The sequence below is a fragment of the Arvicanthis niloticus genome, chromosome 9 (assembly GCF_011762505.2).
Source record: "Arvicanthis niloticus isolate mArvNil1 chromosome 9, mArvNil1.pat.X, whole genome shotgun sequence".
Taxonomy (NCBI): domain Eukaryota; kingdom Metazoa; phylum Chordata; class Mammalia; order Rodentia; family Muridae; genus Arvicanthis; species Arvicanthis niloticus.
Genome location: NC_047666.1, coordinates 40,062,354 through 40,080,581, shown reverse-complemented (window position 1 = coordinate 40,080,581; position 18,228 = coordinate 40,062,354). Strand labels below are relative to the sequence as shown.

The 18,228-nt window shown below is 43.6% G+C and overlaps 1 protein-coding gene across 1 annotated transcript in view; it reads left to right on the top strand.

Annotated features, from left to right (window-relative positions):
- The window catches only part of Shq1 (SHQ1, H/ACA ribonucleoprotein assembly factor), a 95,291-nt gene extending 77,406 nt beyond the window's left edge, over nt 1-17,885 (top strand). Inside the window, exon 11 of the mRNA XM_034511298.2 lies at nt 16,388-17,885. Coding sequence (XP_034367189.1) covers nt 16,388-17,012 — 625 coding nt within the window. The 3' untranslated portion in view covers nt 17,013-17,885. The remainder of the gene's footprint in view (nt 1-16,387) is intronic.
- Nucleotides 17,886-18,228: the final 343 nt, after the last annotated feature.

Here is an 18,228-nt window from a genome sequence, read left to right as displayed (position 1 = left end):
AGTATTGTTTGTCCTTTGCTTTCACCCCATTAATATCAGGTGTTTGTTGGCCAGCCGTGTTGGATGTAATAGATTCCTTCCACCTCTTCTTTGTTCAGCCATTCCTTTCCTGAAATGTATTGTTCCCTTTGGTCTTATGATTGAGACCATCTTTCTCCCCCTCTGTGGATAGCGTTTCTGTGTTTTTGCAGTGCTGGCTTGGTGGTCATGAACTGCCTTAGGTTGTACTTGCCTTGAAATGCCCTTATATTTCTTTTAATTTAAAAAAATAGCTTTGCTGGATATAGCACTCTTGGCCAGCAGTTATTTACTTTCAGCTCTTGAAATATTTCATTCCATGATGTCCTGGCTTCAGGAGTTGCTGACCAAAGATCTGCTATTCCTGTCTTTGTTGGTGAGTTGGCGTCTTTCCCTTACCACTTTGAATGTTGTTTTTGTTTTCTGTTTCTTCAAACTGGCTATAAGGTGGAAGGGGTCTTCTCTAGCCACACATGTGTGGGGTTCTTTGTGGGGAGCCAACAGAAGGCGGCTATCATCTTTGCAGCCATCTTGAGCCATATACCCTGACAAGAGATTTGATTACATCAGCCTACAACAGCTGAGCACACTCTGATAACATCTTGCTGTAGATACCGAGGATCTTCCCTTGGGTGTGTGAGACTTAAAGCTGTGATTTAGAGCCAAGACTTAAGGGCGTGACTTAGAGATCAGATTTAGAGACAAGGCCTAAGGGCATGACTTAAAGGCGTGACTTAGCAGCGTGGCTTAGAAGTAAGACATATAAAAGGAGAGAGACAGAAGAGTTCTGTACAACTTGGAACTAGGAATTAGGTTAGACAGTACAACTTACAGTACAACTTGGAGTAGGAATTAGGCATTGAGGAAGAAGACACTTGGACTAGAAACTCAGAAGAATTAGGATTATTAGGTATTAGGCACTAGGGATAGGAACTAGGGACTAGGAACTCAAGACTTGGGACTTGGAGAGAAGAAGAGAGACTGAAGAATAAACGGGATTGAATCACTCTGTTTGGTCTCCATTCTTCGAATCTGTCCTCACTTTCTCCCTTGCTGAACCCCGACCTGAGGACCAGAGCAGCTTGGGGCAGCGCAGGCTCTAACAATTTAGCCCCCAAGGTTTTTGGCAGTTTGGGTTCCAACATTGACAGAGCGGTCCGCGACATTTTGGCCCCCAAATGTGGGCTAGAGCAGCTCAGGCCACAACAGTTCTTAATGCTTCTTATTCAAATATCTGTTTTTAGCTTTGTGGAATTTTGTGCTTTAATTATTGAGTAGGGTCTCTGCCTTCAGTGTTTGTCTCAGCTCCTTCTTCTCATGGAGTCTTAAGTTTCAACTTTGATTACTTCCCAGAGTTCTGGATGTGGTTGTGCACTGTGCTCTTACCAGTACTGAAATGCAGTATTTCCTCCCCTGTCCTCCTTCCATGATCTTATTTCCCTGTTTGGTTGAATCTGTTCATAATGTTTCTTACTCTGCATCTTATTTGGTTCATTTTACTGAATCCATTTCTAACACTTTTTTTTTTTTTTTCTGTTTCTTTCCTACCCTGTTGCTAATGTTTTTATCTGAATTGCTGGTGTTCTGATCCTTTATGCTGACTTTTCCCCTGTGTTACTGGCTTTCCTCTCTGGGCCCTGGATGATTTCATCTCTTGTCTATATTTGCTTTGGCTTTCGGAATCTTCCTTTGGCCTTTGTCTGGTGTCTGTGATGTCAGACGTGGAGAGTCACCATCAGGACCACGATGCCTTGCTTTCCCTGTCCTTGTGTTGCTGAGCTGCATGTGCCTTGCTCATCGCCTGGTTTCAGTCTCTTCTGCACTTTTAGAGGGGATCTTCTTGTTGAGCAGCCTGCTTTTAGAGGTTCAGTCTCCAGCACCGCTCAACACAGGAAAAACAAACTGCTGTATCAGCAGCAGCAGCATCACACCATCCAAGATAAATGTGCTCAGGTAAATCATAACCCCACAAATGCATTATCCCTGACCATAGAACTAAAAATGGCCAAACCTGTTATAGAATGTGCTTTGAAACAAAGTATTGCTTACGCGTGGAAATAGAATGAGATATAGAAAGTAGACCAGGAAGGCTGAGTGTGCTGGCTCACACTGGGGAGACAGACGCAGGAGGATCTCTGTGAATTTGAGGCTTTCCTGGTCCACACAGCAAGTGCCAGGCCAGCAAGAGCTACATAGTGAGCTCTTGTCTTTAGGAAAGAGACTAGGAAGGGGAAGAGAGAGAAGAGATGCAAAATTAAGTAGGTCAAAGGAAAGGAGGGGTGTGAAGATGAATGATATAGAAAGGAAGAGGCAAGAGCAAGAGATGGAGGAGGGAGTGGGGACCCAAAGAAGATTCATAGTGCGGAAGCTCAGAAACAAAATTAGGAAAATATAAGAAAGGGAATAAATAGTTAAAATACCATTAGAGAAAGTAGTTTTGTAAAGCTGATAGGGAAAGATACTACCAAATATAAGGAAGGCAGAATGTAGGGAAGAAACCAGCAGAAAGGAAAAGTACTTCCCTAAATGGAAAGGGGTTAGATGGGTATATGAAAGGGGATAACACACAGGATCTCTTTTAGAATGCAGTATAGCAAAAACCCTTCTAAACATTAGAAATGAAGGAAACACAAGTGGGGGTGCTGTGTTGGAGCTTCTTTCTGACCGCTCCAAACTTGGAGTGTCTGGGTGTATGCACAGAGTAGGTGGGGTCGGCCGATCCTGTGGGTTCTCAGCTTTCCTTTGGTTTAGCTGCTGCCCAGTGTCTGCTGTCCACCCCAGCTGTCTTCACACTTGCACGTTCCCTTCTGTGCTGATTTGAATAAGAATGGCCCTTACATGCTCAGGAGTTTGAACACTCCATCCCCACTTGGTATGGATAAAGATGGGAGGTGTAGCCTTGCTGGAGGAAGTATGTCACTGGGATGAGCTAATATTTTAAAGCCATGCTCCATTCCCAGTTCAATCTATTCGTTTTCTGCTTATATTTGGAAACATGAGCCCCTTAGCTCCCAACTTTCAGCTCCACCTTTCCTGCCTGCTGCCATGCTGGCCCCCAACCTTTTGGGATCATAAGCCAAAAAATAAACTTTTTCTTTTATAAATTGGCTTGGTCAGGGTGTAAAAAACAATAAGAAAAATAGCAATAGAAAAGTAACCAGTATTCCTTGTTTGTGTATTGGGGCCTCTGTCGTGCTTAGCTTTGCCTTATGTAGTCTAGGAAGATGCTCTCACCCTCCAAGGCTCCCCAGGTCATCGCTCCTAACGTTTTAGCTGAAGGGGTGTCTCCCAAACCAAGTGTTGAACACAGAAGAAGCAACCATAGACTTGAGATTAATAGAGGCAGAGGTTAGTAGTGGCGGTGGAGAAATGACACCGTGGGTATGGTGTTTGGAACTTTGGAGTTGGGGGCTGTGTTGCAGTGAAGTACTGTGCCCTAAATGAGATCTCCCACTGGCCTCAGGCTCAGACCACCAGGCAGAATTATCATTCTTTAATGATGCCTCACTTGAATCTTCTGCTGCCTGCACCTTTGGGTCTGTTCTCCACAGCTGCTTTCCTGGGACAGACTGAGGCTCTCACCTGTGAATGTTCCCTGCTTTCTGGCTCCCAGGGAAATTCAAGCTTTAACAACACATTCTTTTTCATGGTGTTGCCTCACTAATACCCTTAGAGTCATAGAACATGAAAGAATGGGATTCTCCCTGCTGCTAACCTGTCCACTGAAGAATCACTGTCTCCTCAAAACCCGTGAGCTGGCTTGACACAAACTGGAGTTACCTGAAAAGAGGGAATCTCAATTGAGAAAATGCCTCCGTAAGATCCAGATATAGGGCGTTTTCTTAGTACTTAATGAGAGAAGGTTCAGCCTGTTGTGGGTGGTGCCATCCCTGGGTAGTTCTAGGTTCTATAAAAATGGCAAACTGAGCCAGCCATGAGGAACAAGCCAGTAAACAGCACTCCTCCGTGGCCTCTTCATTAGTTCTTGCCTTCAGGTTCCTGCCCTGCCCGAGTTCCTGCCCTGATTTTCTTTAGTGATGGACTACAGGGAAGTATAAACCAAATAAACCCTTCCCTCCCAACTTGCTTTTGGCCATGGTATTTCATCATAGCAATAGAACCCTAACTAGGACAATCTGTAACTGGACATGAGGCTTCGGGGCGCTGTGAGTTTGTCCTGAGACCACACTGCCTGGCTTTCATGTCTTACCTCGGGAAGCAGCATCTGAGTCTTCTCTCTGCCTTGCTCATCCATTCCTGCTGCTCTCCAGCATCACTTCACCTCCCCCTTCATGGTCTGAGGGGTTTCTTTTTTTCTTTTTTCTTTTTATCCCCGTTCTCTCTTTGGGATAAGTTTCTTCTCGTTATGACTTGCCCTCCAGAGGCAGCCTCTGCTCTTCCATCTTACCTGGAAGTCCCATTATAATCTTGGATTCAGTTTCAATAGATTCTAAATCTCTGTTTCCTAGGATTTTCTAGTTTTCTGGCATAAAGGTATTTTACCCTTTGTAGGTATCTTTTTCTGCTTGTCTGAAATTGTCTGGTTTTATATTCAGGACGCCTGTACTTGCTGTCGTATTGTTCTGCTTGTTTGTAAGATACACTTTGAAAGGAGGGGATGTTTGCCTCATGTATTGCTGCTTTTTTAGTTGCTCTGTCTACTTTTGTTGTCTTTTATATGATTACTTTCAGCCTTTATCTGTGTCATTCTGGGATTTATTCTGCTTCATTCTCCTCCTTGGCCTCTAATATTAACACTTATTAACCAATTGCCAATTATATAAAGCCTTGCTTTATTTAAGACTCTATGTTTCCTTCCAACTTTCTGTTTTACAGTTACCTCATAGGTTTTAAAATCACTGAATTTCCATTATTATTCAATTATAAATATTTGCTAGTTTAATCATACAATATGTGGGGTTTCTCCTTCCCAAATATACTGACTTTTAGAATACCGTGTTTGCTATTAACTTAGTTCAGTTATGTTCCTGTCAAAGAATTGTGCTATTATTCTTTGGAAATTGGTTCTGATTAGTTTTGTATCTAGCATATAGCCAGTTTTTTGTAAATTTTCAGCTTTATTCAAAACAATGTTTATTTTCTGGTTGATAGCTGCTGTGTTCTATGTGTCTTAACACACAAATGAGCTAGCCTGTCAGCTGGATGATTTTTTTCTTTTATCTTCACTGAATTGACTATTGTATCTGCCAGTTAGGAGTTGGAAAAGGTATGCGGAAACAAACGTCCTACTGTGTTGGCAGGCTTGTCTGTTTTCCTTAGTCTTGTCAGCCTTTACTTTATGGAGAGATGTGTTGCTGGTGATAATAGTTTATAATTGTTACATCTCTCTGATGTTCATTACATTGCGATCTTTCTATCACTAATAGTAGCCTCTCTCTCTCTCTCTCTCTCTCTCTCTCTCTCTCTCTCTCTCTCTCTCTCTCTCTCTCTCTCTCTCTCTGCTTGTTTTGTCTGCTAACAGTATAGCCGGCTCAGCTCTGTTTCTTTCTTGTTTTTGAGACTGAGTCTTGCTATGTAGCCCAAGCTAGCTTTGAACTTGTGATGCTCCTGCCTTAGCCTCCCTGGTGCTGGGATTATAAGCATGTGCATCATGTTCCATTCCAGTTCTTTAAAAAAAAAAAAAAAAAGATTTACTTATTTTATTTATATAAGCACACTGTAGCTGTCTTCAAACACACTAGAAAAGGGCATCAGCTCCTATTACAGATGGTTGTGAGCCAGCATGTGGTTGCTGGGAATTGAACTCAGGACGCCTGGAAGAACAGTCAGTGCTCTTAACCACTGAGTCATCTCTCCAGCCCCTCCCATTCCAGTTCTTTTGATTACTGTTTCCCTGATCTATTTTTTTTTTTGTTATTGTTCTTAATGGATTTACTTTTTATAAACATTGTTTCAGTAAACTTTAGACAACTGATTTGTACAAAATGCAGATATCTTTACAAAACCTTGCCTTTTGTGTATGTAAAAATTATACTTGGAGCATATGATGTAAAGCTGAAATCCATTAATAACTTGGGACTTTTTAGATGTTCTGGTCTTTGGTCCTTGTTAAGTAGGTTATGGTGTTTGGCTCATCTTAGTCATGAGTCCCTGTCTTTGATTCCCAGCTCCATATTGAATCAATCACTGAGTTCTTTCGGTTCTTCCTGGCCTCTCTTTCATGTAAATCCTCCTTTAAGTCTCCGTGCCTCCCCTCTAATCCAAGTCTGTATTTCTTACTTCCTGCCATAGTGTCATAGGTGGGTCCTGTTGTAAATGTGACTCTGGAAGTCTACCAGTCATCATTTGTAGAACTTCCTGTAAGCCAGGTGTAAGGCCAGGCACTGGAAGACTGAAGATATAGACCAGAGTTTCTTGTTTGAAGGAGTTAGAATGAACACTCTGTTTTACTTAAGATGTGAATGAGATATTGAATGAGGAAAGCTGAGATTGAACTGAGCTACCTTCTGCCAAGCTAAATTCAGTCTTTCCAGTCAGGTCAAATGTGAGTCTGCTCAACTTTACAATCACGGTACTCCATGAGACCATAGGAGATTGTCCCATGCAGAGTTCCTGGGTTAAGGCTAGCCAAACAGGAGGCCACACCTGTGTAACTTCCAACAGCTCCAGGGATCCACCACTTCAGGTCTCATATTTTCTTTGTCTCTCTGAAAGCCAAACAAGACATACCTCAGTGCTATTTTCCTCATGGATACTGGGGTACACATCATTCTGATTCCTTTCCAGTTGTTTCATTTTACCAGCAAAACATCTTTGTCATCAGTTAATCTCTATTTTTTTGCCCCACATAACTGTACAAGTCTTATAGAAGTTTCTGGCTATGTTTCCCTTCCCTTCTCATCCTGAGTTTATTCATCAAACCAAGAACCCAAGTCAGACTGATAGAAACAAACTCCTCCCTCCTAAGACTTGGGAACTGCAGTCAGGCCCAGGGAAGCTCTTGATGTGAGCCATGGTCCACAAAGCCAGTCCTGCTTTCAGTTTGGGAAGACTAAGGTCACAAAGTTACCCCTTTGCCACTGTGAATACTGTAGCAAATCTATGAACAGCATGAGTATGAGCTCTGAGCCAGCTTGTCAGTCCTCAGACCTCTGCTGTTTCTGTAGATAAGCCACTTAAACTCTGCTCGTCAGCCATCCCTAAAATAGAGGAGTTAGGCATACAGTGTAAGTGGTCAATAAATGTTTATTAACAATCAAGCTGTGCTGCTGCCGTGGTGGCTAAACAGTGAGATCGGTGCATAATGGTAACAACTAAAATTTGTCAAGTGCTTACTCCCTGCTTTAGATGCATTCTCCCTCTTATTCTCATGGGCTGCATAGGCGTTTGGGTTATAGCCCATTTTGATATAGCCCTTGGTTGCAAGTACAGAAATTGAGGCTTACAGAGATCAAGCAAGCCAGGCCTGTTTGATGTCAGGGCCTGAGGTCTTAATGCCTGGCCGTGGTCAGCCAGTCCCTCTGGCATATTCCAGAGCACAAAACCCCAGACAAACTTTGCATTCTGTTGGTGGAGTATCTAAAGCAGTGCCTGTACAGAGCATGTGTTTTAGTTGAAGAGACAACCCATACAGAGGGCAGAATTCGAGAGCTTGTGGGTGACCCCAGCTCATTGCCCAGGATAGGAAACGGTGAAGACACTCATTCAGAGACAGGCACTCAGTCTGGTCCATGGGCTTGGTGAAGGAGCGTCTTGAAGAGAGAACTAAAGAGAGATGGGTGTGACCTAGCACAGCAAGGGAAGGGAAGATGGACTAGGCAGGGCCAACACCTACCTATAGCACATCATGAAAGTTAGGGCAGTCCTACAAGGTGTAGAAGCCTTTTGAAGTGGCCATCCTGCCCTGGCACACAGGAAATGGCAGGGAATTGAGAAGAAGAGCTAAGTAAATGTAAAAGTTGCAAGCTAATTGCCTTGGGTCACATTTGGTGGCTCTCTCTATGTTTTTAGAAACTTTAAACTGGTTTTAACACTTAAAAATTGGAAGATTTTTTTGTGAAAGTCTAGATGTCTAACTGCTCTTGAATCATGGCGTTCTGGCAGTTACTGACCCGTCCTCACATGGTAGCAGTTGGCTGGATTGGGGGCCAGCTGTCTTCATTATGTGGTACAAGTGCTTTCCATTCTGACCAGACTCCGCCTGCCCACAAGACTCCATCTGTTTGTTTTCTGTGGGCCACAGTTTATGGTCGTGGCCTGGTTGGTCAGAGCTCTGATTCTGGAAGCAGCTTCCTGTGATTGGGCAAGCCTCTGGCACTTCTGGATTGTCAGGGCCTACCAAATCCTGGGCACTTGGTCCTGTGGCACCTGGTTGGCAGCAGTGGGCACATCAGAATGGAATGGGTTTGGAAAGCACACCAGGATTCTAGAGGCCTTAGGGGAACCAGACCAAGGCTGTACCAGCCAGCCTGGTGCTCCATTTTGAACGGTGTTGTCAAAGCACAATGTGGCTGCCCAGTATCCTCACAGAGGCTGTGAACAGCAGAGGGAACAGCCCGAATGTATGTGTGTAGGAGAAACTGCTGCTGTCTGGTTCAGTGTCTAGTTCCCCAGCCAAACATGGAGAGGCTCTATTGCTGTTTGATTCTTTGAATGCACACTAAACAATGGGAACGACAACTGCACAAGCAAGGCTTATAATGTATAGTTGCCTCACACAGCAGGACAGCAACATGGGGAAGATCACTGCCAGGGCTCCCAGCACTGTGTGCTTTAGCAAAAGCCAGTGTTTAAAACGTGCTTGCCTTTGAGTAGCTATGATCTTTCATCCTGGCTGCTGACGACAGCTTGCCTCTGCATTTAGCCTGTGTTCTCGTTTTGTTTATTTATTTATTTCCCTTTCTTCTACACTTGGTATTCCTCCAGGCACTATCTGAATGTACCTTGCCATCGGGAGCACTAGGCAAGAAGAAAGTCCTATTGCCTCTCCCTCAGGCTCAGGCTTAGGAAAATCAAAGCCAAGCAGAGGCAGCTCTTCCCTGCCTGCAGCAGGGTCAGTAGCTTGTGTAATGTTTTGCCTGTCAGCTTATCGCAGCTGATTTCTTGTGGTTTTGAGCAAGGGAGTGGGAGAGCTGTGTGGTTGCTGTCTTTGAAGCAGGTAGGGCTTGCAGCTGTGATCAAAGCCGAGCTCTGTGCTCCCTGCCAACCAACCGCATTCCCTATTTCTTTGTAATTGCTCTGTGTGGGGCTAGCTTTCTCAGTGGAGTGAGATGGCACCAAGAGAAAACCCACCTGGACTCTCAGACAAGGCATAAAAAGGGAAGCGCACTTGGACCCCTCCCTTCTCCTTTGGAGCAGCAAGCGTTTTGACATCATCATTTGAGTCAACCATAACTAGCTTCAGCGTCCGGTTCCTGCAGAAACATGCACTGCTAAGCTGCCATTGGGTTTGGCTATAAGCATCTCACTGTGGTGGTTTTCAGTTGTATGCTATGCAAACCTGACTTAGTGAAATAATACACCAGCCACTCTCTCATTCTTACTTTTAGCAGTCAATGGTTTTTATGGGTACCAATTTGAGTCTGACAGGGACATGTTGGCTATTCTCCAGTTCTAATAATGCAAGAGTCCTTCATCTGTAAGTCTTGAAGAATAAGTTTGATGAAATGTCCAGCCAGCTAGTGGGGCTTTATCATCAATGGTCACATGGTCACTGTAACAAAGTATGGGATAGCTCCCAACCTCAAAACTATTTTAGATAATTTACATGTCCTGGTGACCGGGTCTAGGACTCTGCACATTTAACAGTAGCATCAGTTTTTAGAGTTGGCTTTTGCCAGTGCCATGTAAGTTAGTTATGGAGTCATACATTCCAGTGCCCTTAAATAGTTTTACCTAGTGTCAAATCTGGAAACTCACTACGCTTGCTTTCACATAAAGTAGAGCCAACCTTTAGTCAAATTTAGGAACTTCCTGTTGAAACTTTATCTTGATGAAGTGTTTTTTTCAGAAGATACAGGCCTCAGCAATTGTATCATCTGGCTAGTGTGAGCACAGTCAGCGACATACTCTGATGATGTAGCTCCTGAGGGATTGTAGAGAGGATCAGAATGCTGAGAAGGGGGAGCTTAAAGACAAAAGCAAGGGGCTGGAGAGGTGGCTCAGTGCTGAAGAGCTTCTGGCCTCTGTGCATCAGACTCACAAGTGGTAAGAGACTCATACACATAAAATAAAAATTAAAAAGTCATTTCAAAAACAAGCGAGTGCTTCATTTTAAATATATAAAATATATGTTTGAGTTTATATGTCTAGATCGGTGTACATCAGCATGCACCCTGGGAGATACTAGACAAGTAATCCCTTGAATTTTAGAATTTATTTGGAAAGAAAACAAATCTAACTTGAATGTCTAAAGCAACTGTTGTTTCTCAAAGACATGTGTAGTAGACCAGGCCCTTGTATGGAAAATGTGCTGGGTGAAAGAGAGCAAGCAGCCCAGCAGTCCGGCAGTCCAGCAGCAGGTCGAGCAGACAGCTTCTGTCTTCTCCTTACAACGGTGACACAAAGACTTGGGGATTTAATAGAGTGGTCTTTGGGGAGGTGCATTTTGAAATAGCTTGTCATTTATACCCTTGGTGTGCTGTCTGGTCTCGGGAGATAGTTCTGTAGGTAAAATGCTTGCCTTGGAAGCGTGAGGACCTGAGTTGGATCCCCAGGACCCTTATAAACAAAGCTGAGTGCCGTGCCACGTGCTTGTAATTCCAGCGCCGATGGCTTGGGTTTTTTTGAGACAGGGTGAAGGGATGGCTTGTTAGCTAACCAGCCTAGACTGTTAGAAAGTTCCAGGCCAGTGAAGTTCCAGATTCTGTCTCAAAAATGAAAACACAAAAGGCTGGAAGGCTGGCTCAGCAACTAAGGGACTATTGCTCTTGTAGAAAACCTGGATTCAGTTCCTAGCACCCACATGGTATCTCACAACCATCCAAACTCCAGTACCAGGGGATCTGACCTCTGTGAACACCAGTTGTTCATGTGGTACACAGACATACACACAGACAGATAAAATCTTTCTTAAAAAATGTTTTTAAGTAAAACAAGATTCATAAAGCTGAGGAATGACCACCAAGGTTTTTTTTTATCTCTGCACATAAGTATAGGCATACACACACACACACACACACACACACACACACTCATAATTATACACAAGCCACACGCACACACAAAAGTCTGTTTTGAGAAAGCTTTTTTTCTATAGTACAGAAATTTAATGATATTGTTCACTTTGGTTAAATATTTGTACATGTGAATTTGTACATTTGTACAAATTTGTACATAGTGGTTCCTAATGACCTGTATTTAGATTTTTGTTGTCTAAGAGAACTATTTGAAACAGTACTAAGTTTAAAAAAAAATAAGGTTTTGGTTCAGAAAATACTGAAGTGGCTTTGTAGGTCAAAAGTCTTGGGGCATGCCTTTGGACATCTAAATGCCTGTGACAGTGCTATGACTGACACTTGGCATATGCAAGTCCACAAGCCATGTGCTACAGCATAAAGATTTGAGCTGGGTTTGCGAGCACATGCTTCGTCTTGTAAAAAGCAGTTTGAGATGAGGAACATAGTAGTTGAGGTCTGGCCCTTGTATCTAGGACTCCGGCCCCAGCCCTCTTCCTGCAGCAGCCTCCAGAAGCTTAGGCTTCTTTTCCAGGACTCAAGTAAGAAGGTGTTGGTAGGAGTGGAGTTGGAGCTATTTGAAGTTAATTTTTTTGAAGTCTGTGCAGGCTCTCGGGCTACATAAGCTTTTTAAAAGAGTAAAACTTTATATAGTCACTATCCCAATTCTAAGACGTGACTCAGAAACACCCTGTGCTGTCCCAGCACCACCCTGCCTTATGTCTACATCGCTGCTTCTCACTGATTTGGGTTTGCCTGGTTGTGAACTTTCTATAACTGAGAAAATGAATAACGAAGCTACTGTTTTGTGCGTGACTTATCTTTGGTCAAACTTATTTTGAGAGTATTCTGACTCTCAACATTAGACCATACAGATCGTTTTAGGGCACCTTAAACAACGGCCTACGAAGCAGCACGGCAGCCTTAACCCTCCACAGGATCACAGCTATCGAAGTAGCTGGCAGGGCCTGTGATATGGGGACACTGGGGAGAGCTGGGCACACTTGCCTTTACCTTGCCAGTTGGTTGTAAGTGCAGTGAACAGAGCCTGTGAAATCATTGAATTAGTGCCTCAGCATAATGCAGTGTGACCTCAGCTCTGTCACTTGATGATAATCTGCAAAAACTATGTCTACATAAGACCCCATTCACAGGTTCCAGGTAAGGATGTTGCCATATCTTTGTAGGTCAGGGTTCAACCTACAGTGTTTCCCTGGTATCTTCTCCATTTTGTCAGTCCACTGTTACAGTAACTGAATTCAGACACACATCATTAAGTAATGTAAGCTTCATTCGTTACATACAGTGTGAGGCATTTTCAGAACTGTTCGAGTCTGGCATACCCACATGCTGTGCTTCAGGGAGCCGTGAGGTAGTTGCAGAGAGGTCAGGGAGCTGAAGAGCTCTCTCTGTCTTCTCTGTAGATATGCAAGACCCATTCTACCACATTCCTTTCCAGCCTACAAAGATAGGTGGGTTTGGGGTTTGTTTGTTTGTTTGTTTTTTAACTTGACCAGTATATTTGGTTTTACTCATAAATTATTAATTTATTTTCTGCTTCATACCAGAAATTGTTTTTAATTAATTATGCCCCTCCCTCTCTCCAACACCCAGTGCCCTTTCCTGAGATTCCTCACTGGCAGCCTGGAGAGGCTTACTTACTAGGGGCTGCTGTGAGGACTGAATGGATAATGAGGCAATCAGTGTAGGACCCAGGAAGTAACGGTCCTGTAACCCATGCAGAAAGGATCTTTGTCCCTTAACATAGCCCCTTCATGTGGTACAGTCCATGTTAGACCTGCTTGCTGATCTGACCATGTCACTTAAACATTTTATTCCTTTCTCTCTTGAATCTACAGTATCATGTGTGTGTGTGTGTGTGTGTGTGTGTGTGTGTGTGTGTGTGTATGTGTGTGTGTGTAAACTTATTCATTCATGATCAGAAAAATAGAGCCAGGTGGTGGTGGCACATGCCTTTAATCCCAACACTTGAGAGGCAGAGGTGAGGTGGGTGGATCTCTGTAAATACAAGGCTAGTGTGATCTACAGAACTAGCTCCAGGACAGCCAAGACTACACAGGTACACCCTGTCCTGAAAAACCAAACCAAACCAAACCAAAAAAAAAAAAAAAAAAAAAAGGAAATAAAAATATACAGCAGATGCTTGTAAAAATGTCCTGAGAGCACTTACTAAAGCACTTAAAAGATTCTTACCGTTGTCAGACTGCTGTATTTAAGACTCTCTGTGTGGGACGTGTAGTTCTGTGGTTAATTTTTAAGATCTTCCTATACTTTATCGCATTCCAAGAAGATGAAAGTTCTTTTCTGCCAGTACCTTGGAGAAGTGGTTCCTATTATGTCCATAGAGAAAGGTTTGACCCTGGCTTAAGGCTCGGTTGGTTTTCCTAAGCTCATGACATAAATCAAGTTGAGATGTCTTCATAATACTAAAATGTGTGTGTATGGGGGTCCCACCCTGACATGGGTGGGTGGAGGCCAATGGTAGAGTTCAGGTGGACTTGCTGACCCAGGCTTTTACTGTTTCTGCCTTCTACTGTGGGATTACAGGTGCTTACTGACACTTCCAGCTTTTTTTTCTTTAATGTTTGTTTGTTTGTTTGTTTTTGTTATGTGTGTAGAGATGAGAAGATAGCCTGGTTTTTGATATGAGGTCTGGAGCTGTGAACTCAGGTCATCAGGTCTGTGTTGCAAGCTTTTCCCTGCTGAGTCAGTGCTCCAAGCAAGATTATGATTTCTTTTTTAAGATTTATTATGTATACTGTGTTGAATGTGCGTGTAAGCCTGCAGGCCAGAAGAGGGCACCAGATCTTATTATAGGTGAACATGAGCCTCCATGTGGTTGCTGGGAATTGAACTCAGGACCTCTGGAAGAGCAACCAGTGCTCTTAACCTCTGTGCCATTTCTCCAGTTCCAAGTACAAAGTACAGAGAACCATGAAGTTTAGAAATATTTCTGAATTTCCAGTAGAAAGGAATTCTGATGTGGCACTGTCATTAGTGCCCTTTAAAAAGTATTACTGCTTGGCTCCAGATTGAAACCAGGACTTTGTATGGGGTTCAGGGGCAGATCTCTACCCCTACAGGTGAGGTGTCCCGGCAGAGTTAACCAACAGACTCTGCCAAATTGCTTCACTAGAGTCCTGGCCTGCGTTAGCAGGTGCCGGCTCTGGTCTCAGAGCATCCTGCCCTGGGTTAGCAGAGGAAATGAGAACTAGTGGCTTACTATGAAATTCACAGACCTGCCATGGCAGGAAGTGGTGAAAAGTTGATTAATCACTTGAGACATGGCTCTATAACAGCGCCCCTGCTTTCACTTATGCCTGAGTCCTGTCCCCTGATACATTTTAGGCTCTTTCTGTCCTTTGGCAATTTGTTAAAAAGGGCTGTGGGTCCTTTTTAAGATTCCCTGCCCCAAAGCTCAGTCATCAAGTGTGAAATAATTGGGGAGCAATATCAGTTTAGCTGTGTCAGGGGTGTGTGCATGTGACTGCTGCTTTGACACTCTCACTATAGGTGAGTTTACTATAACTCACCAGTAATCCATAATTTAAAACAATCCTCCAGATGGGATGGTGCTGATGTTAGACCTGTAAAAGACTGCACAGTTACATGGTGGGGTGACGTTTATAACAACTCAGAAAATGACTTAGCGTGACACCAGTGTGATCAGGTCTCTTCAGTACTGATCCTCTTGAGTCTAACAAATGCATTCTTAGCATGTGAGATGTTTCCCATTTACACAGAAAAGACATATAACTGCAGCCAGGGATGCATGTGTTCTCTAAGAATATCAGAAAGTGTCTGGCACATCATTGACAAAGCTAGCTTTCTTTCTTTCTTTCTTTCTTTCTTTCTTTCTTTCTTTTTTTCTTTTTCTTTCTTTCTATGTGAACTAGCCAGTTCTGCCTTGAATGTGACAAAAAACAAACAAACAAAAAAATCAATAATTCACCAGCTCCCTTAGATGGCTTGGAAATGGTTTCATCATTATAGAGATAGATTCTAGAACTTACAAGGACCAGCAAATTAGAACTGATAGTAATTATTTCCATGCTTGAAAGAACAAAATGGCTGCCCCATCACAACTTGATTCTTCTCAAATAACTTCCCCATTTTTCCGCTTTTCTGTGTGAAACAATTGAGTAATGAGCCCCATTTCCACTCCTCTAACACTTCCATCACTATTTTGTCCATACTATTTTGAAATTTAATCACATTTTTATTATTATGTTATTACATTCCAGCCATTGCTTCCCCCCCCCCCTTCCTGGTCAAACAGTCATCTTGTAGGAATGAGTTCTTGTGCCTCGGTGTGTCTAGAGGATGGGACTCTTGGTGACAGACACCTTTCTTTCTTTCCTCAGCCATCTCTCAAGCCCAACATTTTTAAGTAGCAGGTATTGCATTCTATCTTAGGGTTTTACTGTTGTGAATAGATACCATGACCAAGGCAACTCTCATAAGGACAGCATTTAATTGAGGCTGGCTTACAGGTTCAGAGGTTCAAAGGTTCAGTCCATTATCATCAAGTCAAGAACATGGCAGCATCCAGGCAGGCATGGTGCAGGAGGAGCTGAGAGTTCTATATCTTTACCTGAAGGCTGCTAGCAGAAGACTGACTTCCAGGCAGCTAGGATGAAGGTCTTAAAGCCCACACCCACAGTGACACACCTACTCCAACAGGACCACACCTTCTAATAGTGGCATTTTCTGGGCCAAGCATATACAAACCACCACACATTCCTAGTAGATTTAAAAATTAAACAGTAGACTAAGTCTCCATCATCTGCTCTGTCATTTGCCCATTTTTCCGGTTGGTTATCCTGGCATAGATCTTAGTTTCCAAAACGTCCTCTGGATTAGGCCTTGATCTGGGATTGAACATAGTTTTCTCAACTTAACTTTAGCATTTTGAGCTGGTGTTGATGGGTTGTGGGGTTTCTCTTAGCTATAATTTGACTGCATCAAGCTCTCTTCCCTTGGCTCCGTCCTGTGAATGGTAGAAGGGCTTTCTACATTCTAAAGTCACAAAGAGAATCCACACTTCCTCCACAGCTGTGTGCCTTCTCTGTGTCTCACACTTGCATCTGTGGCCTGCTTGGGGTTTGCACCGGTGTCATGTGAGGGTGCCAGCTTTGTGATATTTTATACTCTGTTGACATCAGTCTGATTGATGAGCAAACCTAATTTTTCTCCCTAATATAATTTTCAAGGTCCAAAAAGTTGGCTGCCCTAACAGAAGCCTTGAAAGCAGTCTCACTCAGTAAGGCCCAGCTGGGGTTAGAGCTGCCGGAACTGGAAGCTGCCGCACTTCTTGTCCAGGAGGAAGAAATTGCCAGAAAAGCAGCCCAGCGCAGCCCCACGCAGCAGGCTCCACACTCCAGTCCTGAGCCCAGTGACTCAGATAGCACCTCGTCATCTGACACAGAAGACTCAGCGTCAGAGCAAGAGGAGCTTGTTGGGACCCAGCCCTCCCTGCTCACTTCTCTGCAAGCCCCCCTTTTGGAAGAGGACAGTGGCCTGATAATCAGGGAGAGTGGGCTCTGCAGAGACATGGCCAGCCAGGGATGTAAAGTCAGTCAAGGGCAGCTACTGGCCCCTTCCCAGGCTCCACTGATAGAGGAGGTTGAAGATAGTGGGCTCTGCAGAGACATGGCCAACCAGGGTTGTGAAGTCAGTCAAGGACACCCACTGTCCCCTTCCCGGGCTCCACTGATAGAGGAGGTTGAGGATGAGCTGAAGACCATGCTTTGGGTTTCCCCACCCCATGTCGTCAATGCTGGGAGCCACAGGAGTATCCAGGATGGAGAGGAGAGGGGTCAGCTGCCCTGCGATTGACTCAAGTGGTGGCCTCATTATGGGGCACTAGGTCAACTGTGCTCTCATACAGAAGTGAAATTTCTGATTTTGAATTTCTTTTTCTGTGTCGATATATGACATTGTTTTTCAGTGAGCTAACATATCTTTCCATTTTTTTTTCAACTTGAAAACTAAAGTTCTAAAGTATTCTTTATAAAGTGTGAATAATTAAAAATGAAGACCATAATACTACTAGGAAACTCTCTAGACCAGCGGTTCTCAGCCTTCCTAATGCTTTGACCCTTTAATACGGTTCCTCATGTTGTGGTGACCCCAACCATAAAATTATTTTGTTGCTACTTTATGATTGTAATTTCCTACTGTTATGAATTGTAATGTAAATATCTGATATGCAGGATATCTGATATGTGACCCTGAGAACTAAACTGCTCTAAACTGTAGCAGAACATCTTGGACAGGTAGCTCTCACATTTGAAGTGTGCACGATGAGGAAATACTAACAGGTGAGCATACCAGGTGAAATGCTCACTGCAATCGGGGTAATCAATTCCCCATAATCTCCCGCTGTTCTTGGACCCTTTGCCATCCCTTTCTCCAGGCCAGATGCCACCCACCCGTGTTCCCTGATCTGCTGTGTCATATGGTTCAGTAGCTTACTTTACTTGCATTGTACATAAACTAGAGCATGCAGTGTGCTCTTTTGAGTGGGCTCATCTCACTGCACATAAGCATCGTGAGAGGGATGTATGTGCCAAAATGTGCCGAGTCTTTTGTGTTGTCTTCTCAGAGTGGAAACCATTTCTTGGAATAGATTTGTCCATTCACCCACTGATGGACATTTGAGTTGCTGCCATTGTTTTGACTGTTAATAAAACTGTTGTGAGCATTTGGATACAAGTCTCCGTGTGCGCATAGGCTCCCTTTCCCTAGGTAAGTATCAGTGTGACATGTCTGAGTGTGTGGTAGGGATATGATTAAAATTCACCAGGTGATGCAGTTGTTTTCCCTCTTAGCTTGGATAGACCAGTTTACACTAGCAGTGGCTAAGTGGTCCGTCCCATTCTCTCTGTTGCTTAATGCTGCTGGGTGTTTTCATCTTCTTTTACATTTGCTTACTTAGTTACCTTGTGCGTGTGCGTATGTGTGTGTGTAGGTCAGAGGACAACTTTCAGGAGTCAGTTCTTGCCTTTTACCATGTGGATTCCAGGGATTGAACTTGGGTCATCAGGCTTGG